Source organism: Lolium perenne, chromosome 6, assembly GCF_019359855.2.
Source record: "Lolium perenne isolate Kyuss_39 chromosome 6, Kyuss_2.0, whole genome shotgun sequence".
NCBI classification, from domain to species: Eukaryota; Viridiplantae; Streptophyta; class Magnoliopsida; order Poales; family Poaceae; genus Lolium; species Lolium perenne.
Window position 1 is genome coordinate 146,533,301 of NC_067249.2, and position 20,664 is coordinate 146,553,964.

Here is a 20,664-nt window from a genome sequence, read left to right on the forward strand (position 1 = left end):
GAAGAGAGCCGGGAGGAAAAACGCTTCGCTCGGGTCGTTCCCCGCGGGCGACGACCGGGCGAAACCCTAGCTCCCCTCGCCTCCACTCCCTCTCCTCCCTCCTCCTCCGCCGCCGCCGGCGCGGGCCGCCGGGCAAAGCCCGCGCGGTGCCGGCGGCGGCGGGACCTCCCTTACCCGCTCGCGGTGCGGCTCTGCGCGGGGCAGTAGCGGACAGCGGCGGTGCTCCTAGGGGCTCTCCGAGCTCGGTCCAGCGGCGGCGGCCCGGCAGGTCGACGGCGGCTCGTGGCGGAGGTGTGGGCGGACGCGGCGTGCGGCGGAGGGCAGCGACGGAAGGCAGCGGCGGAGGAAGTTGCTGGTGGCGGCGCCGCTCGGATTGGGGCCAGGCGGGCCCCGATCTGGGCCAGACGGGCCTCGTCCTGGACCAGGTGGGTCTGGATTTGGCCAACGCCGGCGGAGCCCCCCCATGCTGTACCATTGCTGGTCCGGATCTGGGCCAGGTGGGCCTGGTTCCGGCGGCCCTTGGCAGCGCGAACCGCGAGGTTCCTCCTACGTCCGAGAAGGTGGAGGCGGTGCTTTGGCTGCTGTTCGGTGGCGAGTTTGGGGATGCCGACAAATTGACCGGCTTGACCGGCGGCGTGGTGGCGTCAGTAACGGCGCGGCTATGTCCCCGGGCGTCGTGGCGAGGGTGCTCCTTTGCGGTGGTGCGCGGTCTCGGCCGGGCTATCTTGCGAGGAGTGAGGTTGCGGCGACGCCATCCATGGCATTTGGCTAGCACATGGCGGCTCGGTGGTGGCTTGGGTAGGCCTGGCATGAAGCTGCAGCTGGATGGCGGCGGCAGCCTAGGCGCAGCAGCGCGGCGGCTTGGCTAAGGGGCTTGATCGTGGCCTGGCAGGCGGCCGGGCCTAATCTAGGCCTCCTCGGCCATGCTACTGCGTCCGGACGGCGTGCTCCTCTGGTGGCGGTGGGTGGATCCCCTCCCCTAGGATGCCACTTGCTTTGACGGTTGCATGCTATGGTGTCGTCATACCCTGCCAGTTTCGTGTTGTGGTGTGCTGATCATGCCATGGGCTCGAGCTCGTGGGGATGCCGGGGCGGCGGCCTCGGAAGGTGGACTGCGCGGGTGGCTCTACGGCGGGCAACGTGGCGGTGGTGGTGGTCTCTCCCTTCGGTCATGGGGATGGCGAGGAGCAGACGATGGGGGATCCTGGTGTTGGCGGCGCTTCGGCTTTGGCAACTCCCAGATCATGTTTCGGAAGCCTAGCTTGGGGACTAGGGCGGCTTAGTTTCGGGTGCGGTGTGCGGATGCTTCCGGGTGAAAACTCAGCGCCTCGGCGCCAACGGCGGCGATGCCTGCGGGTGTCGTTACCCTCTTGGGGGCGTCGTTGTGGGTATCCGCCCCGTGGTTTGGCTCCGGGTGAAAACCTTAGACCTCGCGGTCTCGTCGGCGGCGGCGCGTTGCGTCGTTACCCTCTTGGGGGCGTCGTTGTGGAGTCCGGACTCGACTTGGTTTCGTGCATCTGTCTCCAGTGGCAAGTTTAGGTTTTCTGTGTTCTTTTTTTGTTTTATCTTTGATCTGCTTTGTAAGAGGTTCTCCTCTCCACCTTGTATCGGTTCGGCCGTTGCGGCTTTATTTATAAAGCGGGGCGAAAGCCTATTTCGAGGAGGAACCAAAGAATAGGCACATTGCTGGGAGGGGACGGGATAGGGAAATTTACTCAGTTCCAATCGATGCAATCGTCGTCAAGCATCAGCAAGATGGAACAGACAGAGAACCGCCGCATTACTCCCTTTCCACGGTCGCTCGGGAAGAAACAAGGAGCGGCGAGCGGGCCAGACAGCAAGAAGATTGGGGCGCTCTGGAGCAGCTCCCTACGCCGTTCCTGCATGGCGCCGGCTTGGACGTCCACACGTCGAGTGCCACCTTCACTGCCGCGGGGTAGCCATCCCATCGGCGGCGCTGCGGTTGGTTGTCGGCGTCATCCGAGACGGATATGAAAGTTTCGAACGGCACCACGACGGTCTCCTTTGCCGATTCCCCTCCGACACCTCCACCATCACCACGATTTTGGCGAGCTAGCTCGAAGATTCTCCCACGCTGCTGCTCCCCGGCACATCGTGCTCACTTAAATCCGCCGCCTCCTCTCCGAGCAGAACATCTCCACTTTCTCCTATAGCGCGCCGCCGTTGGCCAGACCAAACAGACGAAGAGATCTGGGAGGGAAGAGATCAAGCAGGAAGATGCCGGTGGAGATCGGTAATCCCCCAGGAGCCCGGCGGGTAAATATTTCCAGCGCAGCAAACTTTAGGTGTTCGTTTACTCCCAGGCAGAATTTTAGCCCGGCAAATTCCGTGCATCTTACACTAACTTGGTCTGGAAAAAAAATTATCTCCACCAGACGCGTGGAAAAATTTCCACGATGCGGCGAAGGAGCGAGCATGGCTAAATCAAACTTGTATCCTGGCTTAAGCGAATGACTAAAATATACGTGAGAATGTGGAGGAGGGATTGACAAGGATCCGTGGGGCTTGGGTAAGGACTGGATCAACCCTATCCAAGGCTGGATTAGATCCAAACCTGGATTCAATCCCATCAAAACGAACAAGCCTAAGGGGGGACATGGCCAGAAGCGCCGCTTTGACCGCTACGGCAACACGAATTCCCAAACTCCTGGCAGCTACGGCCACACCAACGACCTATTAAAACGCCTCACCTCCGGAAGAGAAGCATACCGTGAAAATTCGCACGGAGCACCGAAGACACACACAAGAGAAAAAATCGAAGGAAACCAAACCAAAAAGAACCACGTGTCACAACCGAGGTAAATTTCAGATGAGCTCAAAATTTTGACAAAAATGATGTTGGTTACCCTATAATATCTTTACTATTAAATGGGAGTTGGTCGTTTGACACTCAATGCACTTTGGTGGTCGTCATTGGAAGCATCCTATCCGTCCAATCTAATCCTACGGTCTCCGGTCTCCATTTGACATCCAGTCCCGCAACAATCATGGAAACAATTGGTCACGCTACGAATTAATAAGGAAACAATCTGACAGCCTTTTTTAACGCTCATGCCATCAATCAATCACGATACAAATAATTGGGAAACAAAATCAGGGGCATTTCCTTACTTGGTTTCCTTAGGAATTTATTACCTAAAATTAGAAACGTTGTATCTTTATACTATTATATATGTGAGTTCGTATGTCATCAAAAATGTTTGATGTCAAAATTGGAGACATCTGGATCGTCCACCGCTCTCTATCAGCGTCTAAACATTCTGCAACCTCCGATGGTTTTTGGTGTACATTTGTTTCCTTCACTCCTTATGGCAAGGATCAAATCTAATCATTTCCTTCCTATTCTTTTAACACCCTGTATCAAATCTTGTTCAAAAAAACACCAAAAAACACCACGTATCAAATCAGTTGGTTTTCTTTTACAGTATATCAAATTAGTAGTTACTTACTTTCCTTGTTATCTGGACATGTTAGCTACCCTTTCCATCCCCATCTCGATCTCACTCGTTGCCACGAGCTTTCGCTCCCATCTCACCCAGCGATGTCCCTAGCACGACCCGCCCTTTGCCTGCCATCCTCCTCATGATGCCCCGTTTCTAGAGTCTGGACGGCCCTGTGATGGTGCCCCTCTCAATTCCTGGCCTCTGCCGAAGAACGATAAAAGATGGGGCTTTAATGAGAAGGATGACGGCGGCCGCAACGGTGGCGGCGCCATCGATCGAGGGAAACGGAAGCCGGATGCCACCGGTATTCCGTTGAAGCTGCAGCTCCGTGCCATGTTCGTCGTCTGGTACCTCCTTTCGCTTCTTCGATTGCATTATTTTTGTTTGATCCTAATCCACTCTCTGAAAGTTGTGCTCTGCTCTTAGACAATCACCATTTTCCAGTTCGCTCGTTCCTTCTTCATCACTCTAATGTGTCTGCTATAAATCTGCATGTGAAACCCTTCAACAGGTATATGAAAGAAAAGAATAGGCGGCAACGCTGATCTCTTTCATTTAGTTGATTGTGTAGTAATAAATTTGTTTTCTTTTCAAAAAGATTTTGAATCACTTTTCAATTGCACAGTTCTGTACGTGTTATAGGAAACATTGGATGACAAAAAAAAAATTCAGTTATGACTATCATGTCACAGTCAGTTATGATTATCGAGCGAAAGACGATGGCGTCATATCATATGAACGACAACGGCGGCGACGTGGTGAGTCTTTTCTCACCTCTATCCTCTCCCGGTCTCACTTTGTCTCAGTCTTGTTCTCTCTGTTCTGTCACCGAACGTCGCAGCGATAGCCACACAGCGGGGTGGCACCCCGTGGCACAGGCTGCCAAGGCACACGCTGGTGTATTGGTTTCCCTTTGGAAGTTAACTTGAGGAACAAGAGGGGCGTCGGCCGGAATGTCCGGTGGCGAGACGCGCTCCGGCAGCTAGCGATTGGGAGAGAAGCACATGCACTACTTCCTCTACTTTGATGTGATATGGGCAAAAGGATCTCGATGATGGCTTTTCAGATGCTAATTCACCTCAATCAGCGGATGGGTGAGCAACGATTTTCTGGTTTCATTGGTACAAGTACAACTTATTTGGATTTTTCATTTCCCGATTGTATTTCTTTTCAATCCCAGCTAACATACAAGAACGACATGAGTTTATTTATGTCTGCTGCAATTAATTGAATTGAAACTAAGAGCCTGCCGGATAATGGAGTACCATTTTTTTCCTGTTGTGCATGACTAAGAGCCTGGCCGTATTGTGATCACCTGCCCAAGTCTTTGAATCTGCGGCTCCTTCATACCTCTATCGTGTGGGTTAGAAAGGCAACCGTGTGGGTTGCGGATGAGAGTTTTTGTGAGTGTCTCTATGTGCTTCTCAGCGTCAATGAATGTCGACGCCGGCGGCAATGACGATTGAAGGAAAGGTATGTAATTTGCAACATTCGGAGCTAGAAGGTTATTCCTCGGTTGCCTATATGATGTAAGGTTTGTTCAGTATGCTATTCATTATTGTCACTTCGTTTATACCGGAATTAATGATCTACTGACACGAAATTCTGTGAAAAGCTGGTACAAGTAACATTTAGTATGTACTATTTCAGGTTTACAATTACCAGGAACACCACTTAAGATTCTGCCCACCAGCATTATGACCTTTAATCTCTAAGATGGGTACGCAATTTTCTAATAAATTTTGACTTCATTTCAGTGTTACCTTTTGAGTTATCAATCTGGGATTAAATCCTCACACACTTTTTTTTTAATGGATTAGGTTGTTCCTATCGCAGGCTGTTAATGAGCACATTTTGGGAGGCAAAAGATTTGCAGTTGGATTTATTCTAGGTGACTTCTGTATTCTGTATCGGCATTTGCAACATATTTTTCATATCAGAAAATGAGCTTCACGTCGTTACCTACCGTTTTTTTATTCACGATTTCTCACTTGTAGAAGTCAATAGGTGGTCCTGGAAGTGGAAAACAACACAGTGTAGAAATATTGTGGAAATCAAGTCTGGTTCAGACAATAGGTAACAAATCCACTCCACTCCATAGGCTATATTCCTTATTATTTTATTATAATTTTCCTTTGGCTATTTTTTACTTTATTATTTTAGAAAATCCTGATTAACCACATGGTAAAGGAAGGGGAAATTGTTCCATCTGAGATAACCACAAAGCTCTTACAAGAAGCTATGGTCAAGAGTGAAAATGGCAAGTTTCTCACTGATTGGTTTCCAATGAATGAAGAAAATTGTACTTCATTAAGCTCTGATTCTTCAAACTAGATATAAATCTAACAACAACATATGCTTCTCTTTTTATTTTTCCCTGCTAATATAATATCGGAGTCATGTTTACTTTGAGCAAGCGGGACATGTAGCTGCAAAATAGATTGCTCATTCCGTATGATTTATGAGATTGCTGACAATTCTGCAGAAGTGCTTGGGTTTTATTTTGTAGTTTTTCCTGATGCAAATTTATTTGATCTTGACTTTTTAATTGTTAGATATAGACTTATCCATTCAAATATTAATTGGTTCATTAGAAAGATAGTCATTTTTTCATTCTTTCAATACAGACAAATAAAACCAAAAAAATTGAACTTTAAAATATAGCAAATTCACCTCTAAAGCTCTCATTTCTGTGGCGAGTAACATTAAATCAGTCATATTTGTATAATGGAAATCATTCTGGACATACATTTTGGGGGCTGATTGCAAGGAATCACAAGGGACATATTTTCTAATGCCTCAGATTTTGTTCACATGTGTTCAACAAGCGGAAAAGTAGAGTTATTTCCTTATATGGTGCACTTGGACTGATTTTGTAAAATTCACACTCTAAGCAGTTTTGACTCATGTTGACACCCGGTTACTTGTGCTCTCCGTGATTCCTTGGGTAACGTTCATACGATAGCTCCACTACAAAGAGGGCAGAAATTTTACATTTTTTGCCGTCAGAGAAATACAACATGTCAAGAGAGACCAGCCAAGTCACTCCAATAAGATTGCTAAGTAGGAATGATAGATTTAGTTGGTCTTTCTTCCTACGTGCGGCACGTGGTGTTATGTTATTGTAAACAAATGATTTTGTACCATTAGCTATCTCAATAAAAAAATTGGTGGGTGCAAAGTTGATTGAGTGCACAAGACATCTTTAAACATGAAAGCTATGTATTTTCCGTCTTTTATGCTTATAAAAATGTCGAGCGCTGATACAATTTTCTGAATAATTGGTACATTATCATGTTTCTCTATTTCATGTACTATGGATCTATCTTTGTATAGAATATGTCGTGTGTAGATAAGAAAACAATAAGTGTCCTCATGATGACAACGAGCACTGATGAGAGCTAGCGGGGTGTTAATTGCAATGAACTATGAACAAGAAAGTTCATGACTCGGGATGCAGGATAAGAGGGGCAATTAAGTGTAATAAGGGCGTAGAAAAAGGTTGGTGAGAACGAGTGAAAAAAGATCACAATGGTTTATGTATTGCACTGTTAACTCATAGCAACTTGGGCAATGAGAACGATTATGGCGATCTTTCAGAGTTGGAGAAAACACTAGCTCTCACGACGTGAAATGGTATTATGTTGTAGAAGCGACTATGAACTACATCGGTAACATTGTTTGAGTGGGGTGACTATGATGCACAATGATGATAAGAAAAACTTGAGAACCGTAGCAACGCACGGGCATTCAACTAGTAGTAGTTATATAGTACTAGGAAGTCTTGGCGCAGCGAGACGCCGCACCCGTAGAACAATATTGATTACCAGGTAAAAAAAAAGAACAATATTGATCACAGGAAGTGATGGGCAATGTGTCCGGCAGCTATCTTCGCCATTTCTTTGCTCGCAGGGCTTGTGTGGTTTATTGGCGTTGTGGACCATATAAGTTAGTCCAGCAGATAAATGTGCACACATGCTTACCTGGTGATTTAGTATTGTACAGTGGTTGAAATAAGACAGGGTACTATTATTATCTGCGGTTTTCTAATTGTTGGAAGGTGCTAATTTTGCTAGGTTGCGTATCCAAGTCTATTCTGCAGATGGTGGAAGTTGTTGAGATGTAGGCGGATTTAGTATCGCAGCCCGTGAACTTGCTAGTCATTCCTGTTCTAGCTAATGAAAAGATTGGACTCCTAAGAAGATGTATTATGCTTGATTTGGTCATTGTGGAGGCACATGATATTAAGGCTCTGCCAACTTGGATTGGAAATAACTTCACATTTTAATTTAGATGAATTGACATTCTGGACATTGGTAGAAGTAATTGATTGGGTCAACAATGCTGAAAGTTCATAGTTATTGTTTTTATTGCATCTGGATCAAGAACCACCTATCACTACAGGAATGGGAGAAGACGCCGACGGCCAAACTGTACGCCGACGGCTTTTTATCGGGGCCGTCGGCGTACGGCCTCGCCGGGGCAGCTCACGAACCCGACCGTCGGCGTACAAATACCATCGGCGTAGAGGAGGCTACGCCGAGGGCAGCCGTCGGCGTCACCTTGGCCCTCGGCGTAGCACCGGCATCGCCTCTGGCCCAGCCCGCGCCGTCGTCGCCCGCTCACGGCGTCAGTCAGACGCCGACGGCCACCCTCGGCATAGGGCATGGGCACCCTATGCCGACGGCCACCCTCGGCATATAGTATTTTTTTATTTTTTTTATTTTTTTCCCTCTCTCATATTACTTTATAATATGTTTCTATTATTTATTTACTAGTATGAATTATGTAAAAAATGGTTTTATTTTTTAAGAATTCGTAGATGGCATATGTAGGTCCCATGGGTGACGCTCTTCGCAGACGGGTCAACCGGAGCCACTAGGCCCAACATTTGCTATCGATGTACATATGGGTAGATCCGCGGGGTCCCCGCCCTACGGTTTCCCGAACCCTAACCCTAACCCTAACTGTAACCCTAACTCTAACCCTAACTCTAACCCTAACCGTAACCCTAACTCTAGCCCTAACCCTAACCCTAGGGTTTCCCAAGAAACAGATCACCGGAGCGTCAGAATTGTTGGAAAACTTGCTTCTGCCCCTAACATACATGTACAAGTGTGATGTAAGGTTTGGCTAACCTTGGATGTACCCGGCGTTGACGATTTCCGCATAATGGGCTACCAGTTGGTAAAATCCAGGATCTGTATGTGGAAACCCCCGCCATGGCTCGAACGGAGCCTATTTTATGGTAAAGTATGCCCAACCTATGGTTTCCATGTACATATGTCCTAAACAAAGCAAAATAAATAAAAAAGTCCACTGGTAAACCCTCGCACGGAGAAAGCTATAGGGGTAGATGTGTGGGGTCCCCGCCCTAGGGTTTTCCAAGTTACAGACCACCGGAGCGTCGGAATCGCTGGAAAACTTGTGTGTGCCCACATGGCATGCACAAAAGTGATTTGAGATGCTTTTATATCCAAGGATACCCCCCAAGGTGTGTCCGGCTTCTCGGACAGGGGGTTCCTACACTTAGGCAGATTCTGCATGTATAGGGGGGAACTCCCTCGGAGTTGAACCGGAGAGAAACTTGAGATCATATGTGATGATCCTTGTTTCCACATGTACCTATGACCTAACCAAGCTCAAATGGAGGCATATGCCCACTGGGGGACCCCCGATGGGATGCAGTCAAAGGGGTAGACCGCGCGGTCAACAGAACTAGGGTTTCGTCGGAAATCGAGCATCAGATGTAGGGAATGGCCCCAAAACTTGTGTGTGTCCACATGGAATGCACAAAAGTGATTTGAGATGGTTCTATATCCAAGGCTACCCCCAGGTGTGTCGGCTTCTCGGACAGGGGTTCCTACACTTAGGCGGTCTGCATGTATAGGGGGAACTCCCTCGGAGTTGAACCGGAGAGAAACTTGAGATCATATGTGATGATCCTTGTTTCCACATGTACCTATGACCTAACCAAGCTCAAATGGAGGCATATGCCCACCGGGGGACCCCCGATGGCATGCAGTCAAAGGGGTAGACCGCGCGGTCAACAGAACTAGGGTTTCGTCGGAAATCGAGCATCAGATGTAGGGAATGGCCCCAAAACTTGTGTGTGTCCACATGGAATGCACAAAAGTGATTTGAGATGGTTCTATATCCAAGGCTACCCCCCCAGGTGTGTCCGGCTTCTCGGACAGGGGGTTCCTACACTTAGGCGGTTACGCATGTATAGGGGGAACTCCCTCGGAGTTGAACCGGAGAGAAACTTGGGATCATATGTGATGATCCTTGTTTCCAAATGTACCTATGACCTAACCAAGCTCAAATGGAGGCATATGCCCACCGGGGACCCCGATGGGATGCGATCAAAGGGGTAGACCGCGTGGTCAACGTAACTAGGGTTTCGTCGGAAATCGAGCATCAGATGTAGGGAATGGCCCCAAAACTTGTGTGTGTCCACATGGAATGCACAAAAGTGATTTGAGATGGTTGTATATCCAAGGCTACCCCCTGTGTGTGTCCGGCTTCTCGGACGGGGGTTACTACACTTAGGCGGATTACGCATGTATAGGGGGAACTCCCTGAGTTGAACCGGAGAGAAACTTGAGATCATATGTGATGATCCTTGTTTCCAAATGTACCTATGACCTAACCAAGCTCAAATGGAGGCATATGCCCACCGGGGACCCCGATGGGATGCGATCAAAGAGGTAGACCGCGCGGTCAACGTAACTAGGGTTTCGTCGGAAATCTAGCATCGGATCTAGGGAATGGCCCCAAAACTTGTGTGTGTCCACATGAAATGCACAAAAGTGATTTGAGATGGTTCTATATCCAAGGCTACCCCGGGTGTGTCCGGCTTCTCGGACGGGGGTTCCTACACTTAGGCATTCTCGCATGTATAGGGGGGAACTCCCTCGGAGTTGAACCGGAGAGAAACTTGAGATCATATATGATGATCCTTGTTTCCACATGTACCTATGACCTAACCAAGCTCAAATGGAGGCATATGCCCACCGGGGGACCCCAGATGGGATGCGATCAAAGGGGTAGACCGCGCGGTCAACGAACTAGGTTTTCGTAGGAAATCGAGCATCAGATGTAGGGAATGGCCCCAAAACTTGTGTGTGTCCACATGGAATGCACAAAAGTGATTTGAGATGGTTCTATATCCAAGGCTACCCCAGGTGTGTCCGGCTTCTCGGACAGGGGGTTACTACACTTAGGCATTCTCGCATGTATAGGGGGGAACTCCCTCGGAGTTGAACCGGAGAGAAACTTGGGATCATATGTGATGATCCTTGTTTCCAAATGTACCTATGACCTAACCAAGCTCAAATGGAGGCATATGCCCACCGGGGGACCCCCGATGGGATGCAGTCAAAGGGGTAGACCGCGCGGTCAACAGAACTAGGGTTTCGTCGGAAATCGAGCATCTTATGTAGGGAATGGCCCCAAAACTTGTGTGTGTCCACATGGAATGCACAAAAGTGATTTGAGATGGTTTTATATCCAAGGCTACCCCCAGGTGTGTCCGGCTTCTCGGACAGGGGGTTACTACACTTAGGCAGATTCTGCATGTATAGGGGGGAACTCCCTCGGAGTTGAACCGGAGAGAAACTTGAGATCATATGTGATGATCCTTGTTTCCAAATGTACCTATGACCTAACCAAGCTCAAATGGAGGCATATGCCCACCGGGGGACCCCCGATGGGATGCAGTCAAAGGGGTGGACCGCGCGGTCAACAGAACTAGGGTTTCGTCGGAAATCGAGCATCGGATCTAGGGAATGGTCCCAAAACTTGTGTGTGTCCACATGGAATGCACAAAAGTGATTTGAGATGGTTCTATATCCAAGGCTACCCCCCAGGTGTGTCCGGCTTCTCGGACAGGGGGTTCCTACACTTAGGCAGATTCTGCATGTATAGGGGGGAACTCCCTCGGAGTTGAACCGGAGAGAAACTTGAGATCATATGTGATGATCCTTGTTTCCACATGTACCTATGACCTAACCAAGCTCAAATGGAGGCATATGCCCACCGGGGGACCCCCGATGGGATGCAGTCAAAGGGGTAGACCGCGCGGTCAACAGAACTAGGGTTTCGTCGGAAATCGAGCATCGGATCTAGGGAATGGTCCCAAAACTTGTGTGTGTCCACATGGAATGCACAAAAGTGATTTGAGATGGTTCTATATCCAAGGCTACCCCCCCAGGTGTGTCCGGCTTCTCGGACAGGGGGTTCCTACACTTAGGCAGATTCTGCATGTATAGGGGGGAACTCCCTCGGAGTTGAACCGGAGAGAAACTTGAGATCATATGTGATGATCCTTGTTTCCACATGTACCTATGACCTAACCAAGCTCAAATGGAGGCATATGCCCACCGGGGGACCCCCGATGGGATGCAGTCAAAGGGGTAGACCGCGCGGTCAACAGAACTAGGGTTTCGTCGGAAATCGAGCATCGGATCTAGGGAATGGTCCCAAAACTTGTGTGTGTCCACATGGAATGCACAAAAGTGATTTGAGATGGTTATAAATCCAAGGCTACCCCCCCAGGTGTGTCCGGCTTCTCGGACAGGGGGTTCCTACGCTTCTCGGACAGGGGGTTCCTACACTTAGGCAGATTCTGCATGTATAGGGGGGAACTCCCTCGGAGTTGAACCGGAGAGAAACTTGAGATCATATGTGATGATCCTTGTTTCCACATGTACCTATGAACTAACCAAGCTCAAATGGAGGCATATGCCCACCGGGGGACCCCCGATGGGATGCAGTCAAAGGGGTAGACCGCGCGGTCAACAGAACTAGGGTTTCGTCGGAAATCGAGCATCAGATGTAGGGAATGGCCCCAAAACTTGTGTGTGTCCACATGGAATGCACAAAAGTGATTTGAGATGGTTCTATATCCAAGTCTACCCCCCAGGTGTGTCCGGCTTCTCGGACAGGGGGTTCCTACACTTAGGCAGATTCTGCATGTATAGGGGGGAACTCCCTCCGAGTTGAACCGGAGAGAAAAATGTGATGAACATGAATATGCCACAACGCATGCAAGTCTTACTACTACAGATAAAGAAGATCCAGCATGTTCATGATGATATGCATGACATGGCATAGATGGTGCAATGCATCTTATCCAATTTAATCGGAGTCGGAACCCTGAACACACAAGTTATGTTGGAGTTGCATTTCTACCGGCAAAGTTAAGTGTTGATTAGCAGGCAGTACCATGGCAAGGGTGAGCTACTTCAATATTAAACGGAGCGGGGAAAACCATAGTCGGTGTCCGAAATACTCCGCGGTTCTTATTAGGTGAACATGCATAACTATCACGTCTCGACATGATGCAAGATGCAAACAGATGTATGGATGGCATATTCATGTTCATCACATTTTTCTGATCAAATTTCATATATAACACTTTGCTTTTGGAGTTATAGTTTAGAAGATATTATTTTTACAAGATTTGCAAAAGAATAAAACAAATAGAGGGCCTATGCCGAGGGCCACCCTCGGCGTATAGCCGGCCCTCGGCATAGGGGGGGGCGCGCCGGACCGGATAGGGCACGGCCTGGTCGAGCCGGACCAGCCTCCACCAGCCTGCCCGCGCCCATCTCCTCCCCCTGCCCGCCCGCGCCCATCTCCTCCCCCTGCCCGCCGCCACGATCCCCGCCCGCCGCCACCAGCCTCTGCGCCGCCCGCCCCTCCCGTCGCCGGCCGCCCGCCGCCGGCCGCCCGCTGCCCCTCCTCCCCGGCCGCCCTCCTCCCCACGGTCTCTGCCTCCCCACCGCCGACCTCTGCCTCCCCGCCGCCGCCCCTGCTCGCGCCGCCGCCCTGCCTCCCGCCGCCGCCAGTGCTCGCGCCGCCGCCGCCCTGACGCGCCGCCCCTTCCTCCGCCGCCGCCTCGCGCCGCCTCCGGACTCCCCGCCGCCCCTGCCACCCCCACCCCCCCCCGGCCTCTACAAGTGGTAAGTTTTTTTTTTCATTTTTTTAACTTTTATTTGTAGTATTGTATGCTATTTAGAAATACAAATGTTTGTGAAATGTGAAATGTGAAAGGTGAAAATAGAAAATGTGAAAATGTGAAATAGAAAATGTGAAATAGAAATACAAATAGGAAATGTGATATGTGAAATGTTTGTGAAAGGTGAAAATAGAAAATGTGAAAATGTGAAATAGAAAATGTGAAATAGAAATACAAATAGGAAATGTGAAATGTGAAATAATTTGTTTTTTAATGAATGGAAATAGGTGCCGTCGTGACCGCCGATCTCGTGACCGCTCCGTCGTGACCGCCGTGTCCGTGATTCTCTCCGGTCGCCGAGGGTGAGCTAAAACATCGCCTCCCCTTCTCCGCATTTTCTTATGTCACTAGATTCATTTTCCAAGTCCAGTTGCGTAATCTAGGTGTCACTTCCCGTCCGCGAGCGTTACGCGGATAAATATGCATTAGTGGTCCGCATATTTTGAACCGTAACGCTTGCGGCATTTACGGGACAGTCGGCGGATGCGTAGTTGTCTACGTTTTCCATGTTCTACTCCGGTCCGAGTCAGGATTTCGGCGGCGCCTCCCCGTTGTTCTCCGGATGCACATCCTCTCGGCTTTTTGCCGAGACGTGTATCGGGAGAGCAGCGGGGAGGTGCTGCCGAAATTCTGACTTGGACCGGGGTAGAGCATGGAGAACGTAGCCAACTACGGATCCGGCGGCTGCTAGGAGCCCACCTAGTAGAGATGTAGGTTGATGCATGCGTTTCGCCCGGTAAAATAAATAAAAATATGATGCATTTAATTTCCTATTTGATATAAATGCTATGTCTGTGGTTTGGCTCCCAATAAAGCAGAGGATGGCTGATAATGGATGGATGTACAATGAGCGTGTTAGTGCGACTGAGAAAACAGATGAGTGGACAAGGAAGACCCATTTTCTAGTGAATGAGTTAGCGCGTGGTACAAAGGGCCCGGTTCGGGCACTTTGCCCCTGTGTTCGCTGCGTGAAGCGTCAACGTCGTGGGAAGGATGAAATGTATAGACACCTTCTGCAATATGGGTATATGCATGGGTACGTCACGGAAATCGACTTTGATGAGCGCGAACGTCACAGAGGTGAGGTGATGCGGCAGCGGCTCAATGGCAATGCGTACGATGGAATTAGAGACTTTCTAGATGATCTCGTCCATGCCGATGTCCCGGATTCGCCGCCAGAACCGGAGGCGCCGCCAGAACCGGAGGCGCCGCCAGAGCCAACCGCGAAGGCCTTCTATGATATGATTGCCGCGGCTAAGAGGCCTCTGTACGAGGGCGCCGCGATTTCTCAGCTCGATGCCATCTCCCAATGTCTAGCCGACAAGACCCGGTACAACACCACCCGTGAGGGCTTTGAAGCAAGTCTGAAAACAACTGGTAACATGTTGCCCAAAGATCATTGTCTGCCTCAAAGCCTGCACGCGACGAGGAGAATGATGAAGGACCTCAACATGGATTATCAAAGGATAGACTGTTGTCCGAAAGGCTGCGTTCTATTTTGGAGACAGTATGCGGAGGACAAGTACTGTCCCATCTGTAAGCAGTCTAGGTATGAAGAGGTAACGGGAAAGGATGGTCAGGTGAGGCAGTCAAGCACCGCAAAGTCGATTCTTCAATATCTCCCATTCATAAAAAGAATCCAGCGGCTTTACATGCACGAGGAGACAGCCAAACAGATGACGTGGCACAAGTATGGGAAGAGATTCGTGGACGAAAACAAGAAGTTGAAGATGGGACATCCATCCGATGGTACGGCATGGAAGAACTTCGATACAAAACACCGCCTTAAGGCAGCCGAGGCTCGGAATGTCAGAATTGCGATAGCAACAGATGGCTTCAATCCATATGGTATGTCCAATTCCAATTACAGTTGCTGGCCCGTGTTTGTTATTCCGCTCAATCTCCCTCCCGGAGTCCTAATGACGAGGAAGACCATGTTTCTGTCGCTGATCATTCCAGGCCCTCATTACCCGGGGAAGAATTTGAGTGTCTACATGCAGCCGATTGTGGAAGATTTGAACCACTCTTGGCACCACGGGACATTGACGTACGACCGAGCATCGAAGACAAACTTCTGCATGAGAGTTTGGTTGCAGTATACCATGCATGACTTGCCCGGGTACGCCCTAACATGTGGATGGTGTACAGCTGGTAAGTGGCCATGCCCAGTGTGCAGGCATCGGCTTGAGTTCCTTTGGCTACAGAAGGGTCGCAAGTATGTTGCGTTTGACACGAATCGGTGGACAGAGAAGTGATAAATCCATTGGGTTAGTTGAAGTTAAGCCTTCAACCACCTATAGCGGAGCCGATGTCTTTATTGTGGCTCACCAAGCCAAGCAAGTTTATTATTTGCCCTACCCATGCCAGAAAGCGGAACTCAAGGGTTGGGAAGTCGTCTTCCAGGTATCGCCACATGGTAACCTACCGATTCCCTCTGAGGATGATTACAACAACATTGACCCCGTGACATACGAGGGGATTTTCTATCAAGAGGAACAGGACTTCGGGGAATATATTTTAGAACCGTTTGTTCAAGAGGACCTCGGGAACGATGCAGAAACTCGTGGTGAGTCAGTGGTGGATCTAAAGGACATATCTATGCTCGAGAAGTTACTTGAGGCGAATGACAATTATGATGAGCCTCCACCCGTCGACCCTTCAACTTTGTACTCACAAGATAGTGATAGTGATAGTGGGCCAGAGAAAGAGAAAGAGAAAGAGATGGAGTATGAGAGTGAGCGTGAGAGCGATGATGGCTGGTGAGGGTCTTTTATTCTTAGTATTTATTTGTCAACATGCTTCTTAATTGCATTGTGCCTTTTATTCTTAGTATCTTCATTTTATTATGTCAACATGCTTCTTAATTGCATTGTGCCTTTTATTCTTAGTATCTTCATTTTATTATGTCAACATGCTTCTTAATTGCATTGTGCCTTTTATTCTTAGTATCTTCATATAATATGTCTTTGTGCTTAACTGTTTTATTCTTCTCAATGCAGGTGACTGAACAATATGAGCAGCGGCAAGGCAGACTCCGAGAGCTTGCTTAAGACGCTGGCGCAGGTGAAGAGGAATATTCCTAGACCCACTAGACGGAGTGATCGAGCCCCGGTGCAAAATCCGCGTTACGCCGATGGTACCGATGGAGGACGAGGACGAGGAGGACGAGGTGGAGGTCGAGGACGAGGACGAGGAGGACGAGGTGGAGGACGAGGTGGCGGCGGGGTACACATGGACTTTGATGAGCCACCCTCCGCTTCTGGCGACGTGGCTCCTGAGTTGTACCTTGAGGGTCCGTCTAGTGGGGAGGTGGAGATGGAGACGGAGTCTACACACGAGTCGGACTCTAGGGCTGAGTTGGAGGTCATGGAGGGTGAAGGTGCGCCGAAGCCCTTGAAGCTTCGTGGAGAAGCTAGAGTCCCCGATGCGAGGAAGGAGCCGAAGACCCATGATGACAAGGCCCTTATCATTCCTTCGAGCGATGAGTAAGTGTACTACTTCAGAAATTTCGAACATGTATTTTCATCTTGGGCATAATAAACAATTTGGCATGTGTACTAATGTGTGATTTATTTGCAGCAACTGGACATGGGATGCCAAGCCCCCCCCCGCATGCCTAACAGCTTGCTTGGGGCTCTGATTAAGAAGTTCTGGCCCGGCAGATACACTCCCCTTAGCACGGTCCCCGGTGGCCCGACGAAGCTAGCCACTACTTGGGCGGACTATGAGGATGCCCCTGCCGTAGGCTTCGCGACATTGCCGAGGCTGTGACCACCAAGTTCTGGGTAAGGCATATATTTCTCGAGCACCGTTCATAGTTGATGACCCTAATGTGCTAACTCATGACTTTCACAACTGATTTATGCATGATTGAAGTGCTTCTATTGTGTGGACCCGGAGCATGACACGCAGGCGCGTCTCACTTTGCGTGGCGCTTGCGAGAGGTTGACACCGCAGCAGTGGTACAACCAAAAGTTCACCAGCGCTAGTGCCTTCTGGGCTAACAAGGGTAAGAGGGTCAAGAAGGAGTACTATGTTGGTAACGAGCCTACGGAGGAATGGGCAATGACCATTGAGGAGTACATGTCGGTGAGTAAAATGTCAATGAGATTCTACATTGCTGCTAAGTTTTCATTGAATTATCTTGAGCTGAGTATTGCGTTTTCAGGTTTGTCCCGAGTGGGCCGAGCAGCATAGGGAGGCATGGGAGGAGCTGATTAGGGCGAGGTGGCTCGGGCAGACGAGGAGTTTGCAGCCGTGTCGAGGCGTAACATGGAGAACCGAGGCACCGGTGGCACACACTGCGCGGGAAACCGCGACTACACCCGCTTCAAGGGGAAAAAGGTATGTATATACATGGAACGACCTTCATTCATTTCCCGCCATGTCTCATTTGTGGTACGCTTAACTTTTCTTTTCGCGATGCAGGTGGCCGAGGCACCACCTGGGGTGGTGCTTCATGATGCCCAGATATATGACATGATGCGGACGAGCGAAGCCCAATCCCGCATTGCCTCAGCCACGGTACTACGGCAATGCCAAGGCCGCCAAGGAGGACTATCGCGACATGGTCAAGTCTCGTCACCCCGAGGTGGATGACCCCTTGAGCATTCCGGTCGACGAGGAGTCGTTGGTCCTGTCGGGGCACGGGCGTCCGCATGGCCGTTTCCCTTGGCTGAATAAGGCGGTCAAGCCTACCCACTCCACGAGCTACACGCGCCTCAAGCATACCCTCACCGCCGACAGCCCCCAGCCTCGTCCACGGCCTGCTCGTCCACCCGCCTACGATGTAAGTTTCCTCATTTTCATCCTCTTTCCGGTTTTCCTTCGTACATGGCTAAGTGTTTACGAGATTCATTGTTTCTGAAATTGTAGCCTGACTTCGAGGCGGCCTTCGAAGCCTGCAATGAAGCGTATCAGCAGGCCGCTGCCCAGTGGAATAGGCAGAATACGGCCTATATGACGTATATATCAGTAAGTCTGAATCTTTCTTCTCGCGCAAGTAGATGACAAGTCTCAGTTTGATGCTTTATTTCTGCAAAGCCTAACTTGTAACCTATCTTGCAGGAAATGATGATCTCTATGTCTACTGGTACACCGCCACCGGCTCGAGTTACCGTGGCGGGGGACATGCCTATCATGCCATCGAAGGCAGCTTTCGCTGCGACTTACTACGGATCCACACCGGAGGTAAGTTCTTTGCCAAACCGGTAGTTACCACTTTCCTTTGCCTCGCAAGTTGCTAACATGTAGGGAACACGTAGGGAACGGGATGGTCCGGGAACCAGGCATCGCCGGGTGGGCGCGAGGTCACACCGGTTCATGAAGGTGGTCGGTCTCCTGGGCGTTCTGCTGGTGCCTCTCCGTCGACTACTCCTGGGACTACTCCCGGTGCCTCTCCGTCGACTTCTCCTGGGCGTGCTACCGGTCCTTCTCCAGGTGGTTCTTCTGCAGCTTCTACCGGAGCGCAACCCCGGGCTGCTCGTTTCGCCAACGATGTGGGCGGACACACCCCGCCCGGGTCCTTCCTCCGCTAGTCGGCACCGGGCTTCTTGCTTGCCATCATGTGCTACTTACTACTATGTATTGGATGACATGGCACTCTCCTCTTGTATGCTATTACATGCACCATGTATGCTACTATGTGGATTTCATGCTATTTATGTGAATTATGGTGATTTTGGATGTATTTGGATGCTACTATGTGGATTTCATGCTATTTATGTGAATTATGGTGAATTTGGATGTATTGGACCTGCTGAACTGAATTTAGATGAATTGGAACCCAATTTAAATCGAAAAAACCAAATGGTAGGGCATACGCCGAGGGCAATGCCGTCGGCATAGGGCCCTGGCATGACCATATGGTCGAGCCTATGCCGAGGGCATTGCAGTCGGCATAGGCCACCTCACCTGGCCGCACCTCGTCGCTCCACGTGGCCTGCATGGGCCATGCATATGCCGAGGGGGTTGCCCTCGGCGTAGCTCCTGGCTACGGCCCGCCACGCTGCGCCACGTCGCCTCTGGTGGCTCTCTATGCCGAGGGGGATGCCCTCGGCGTATGGCATCGCGCCGTTAACGGCGACGGCACGCCGGCGAGCGTACGCCGACGGTGCGTATGCCGACGGTGAGCATGGTCCTCGGCGTAGGTGGTGTACGCCGACGGCCATGCCTACGCCGACGGTGGACACGTCTGTGCCGAGGGACCCAGACGCCGACGACGTACGCCGAGGGCTGCCGTCGGCGTAGCCTACGCCGAGGGCAAGGCATGGCTACGCCGAGGGCAGCCGGCCGTCGGCGTACCCGCCGATTCCTGTAGTGTATAGGCTAGTCACAAAGTACAGTAACACATGTTGAGAGTGGATTTGGTGATCACGGGGATACGGCACCCGGTTATCACCGTTGGATTTGATCCACCACCGTTGAATTCTGCTACTCACTAATGGCCACTAACGGCCACTACCTCGCCGGCCTCCACCTTCACCTCGCCGGCCTCCACCTCGCGCATCTAAGGTCGCGCCAGTATCTCCCCAACCAAGCGCATCGTCGTGCACCTTCCCCGCACCTCTCCGCTCTTCCACTCGACGCGCTGGACCACGTCGATGCGTGTACAGTGATAACGGCGTTAGACACGCCGAGCAGAGAAGGGGTGCTCACGTATTCCCCTGATTACCAGGCTTTCATCCGAACACATGTTTGACATCCAACAGAATTTTGAAGGAACGCATAGGCATGGAATAGTCAGGGCCAGCCAAATAATCTTCTTCAAGCTAGTTGCCTTGATTCCTTTCAAGGTGGAGACACATCTATCTCAAGGAAGCCGAACGGAGTGAGTATTCCAACGAAATCTCAACTGTACGTGCTCAGTAGCAGGAGAAGATGGAGCACTGTGTTTCCTGGTATATAGTGTTTCGATCGTTCAACCTAGAAATAAATAAACACAGTGAGATTTAGTGCATATTATTATTACAGTATTTCCCCAGAAAGTTAATGCTCTATTCTTCAAACAAATACGGGTCTGTCGGTTTTTTTTTTTGTTTTTTTTGGAAGAACGGGGCTCTGTCCATGGAGCTAGTATATAAGTACTTTTCCATAGATCCATTCATTACAGTGGCGATAGTACATACTGGATACGAAAGGTCTGTCAAGGCAATGTAGCAATGTACTGCTGCTAGA

General features: G+C 50.0%; 1 protein-coding gene across 1 annotated transcript; it reads left to right on the plus strand.

The window, feature by feature from the left end:
* Nucleotides 1-18,055: 18,055 nt before the first annotated feature.
* On the plus strand, nt 18,056-19,211 carry LOC127309525 (uncharacterized). Its single transcript, XM_071822299.1, has 4 exons — nt 18,056-18,277; nt 18,364-18,462; nt 18,556-18,678; nt 18,753-19,211. Exons 1-4 carry the CDS (start codon nt 18,056-18,058, stop codon nt 19,023-19,025), a joined length of 717 nt encoding a protein of 238 aa, XP_071678400.1. The 3' UTR covers nt 19,026-19,211.
* The last annotated feature ends 1,453 nt before the right edge of the window (nt 19,212-20,664 follow it).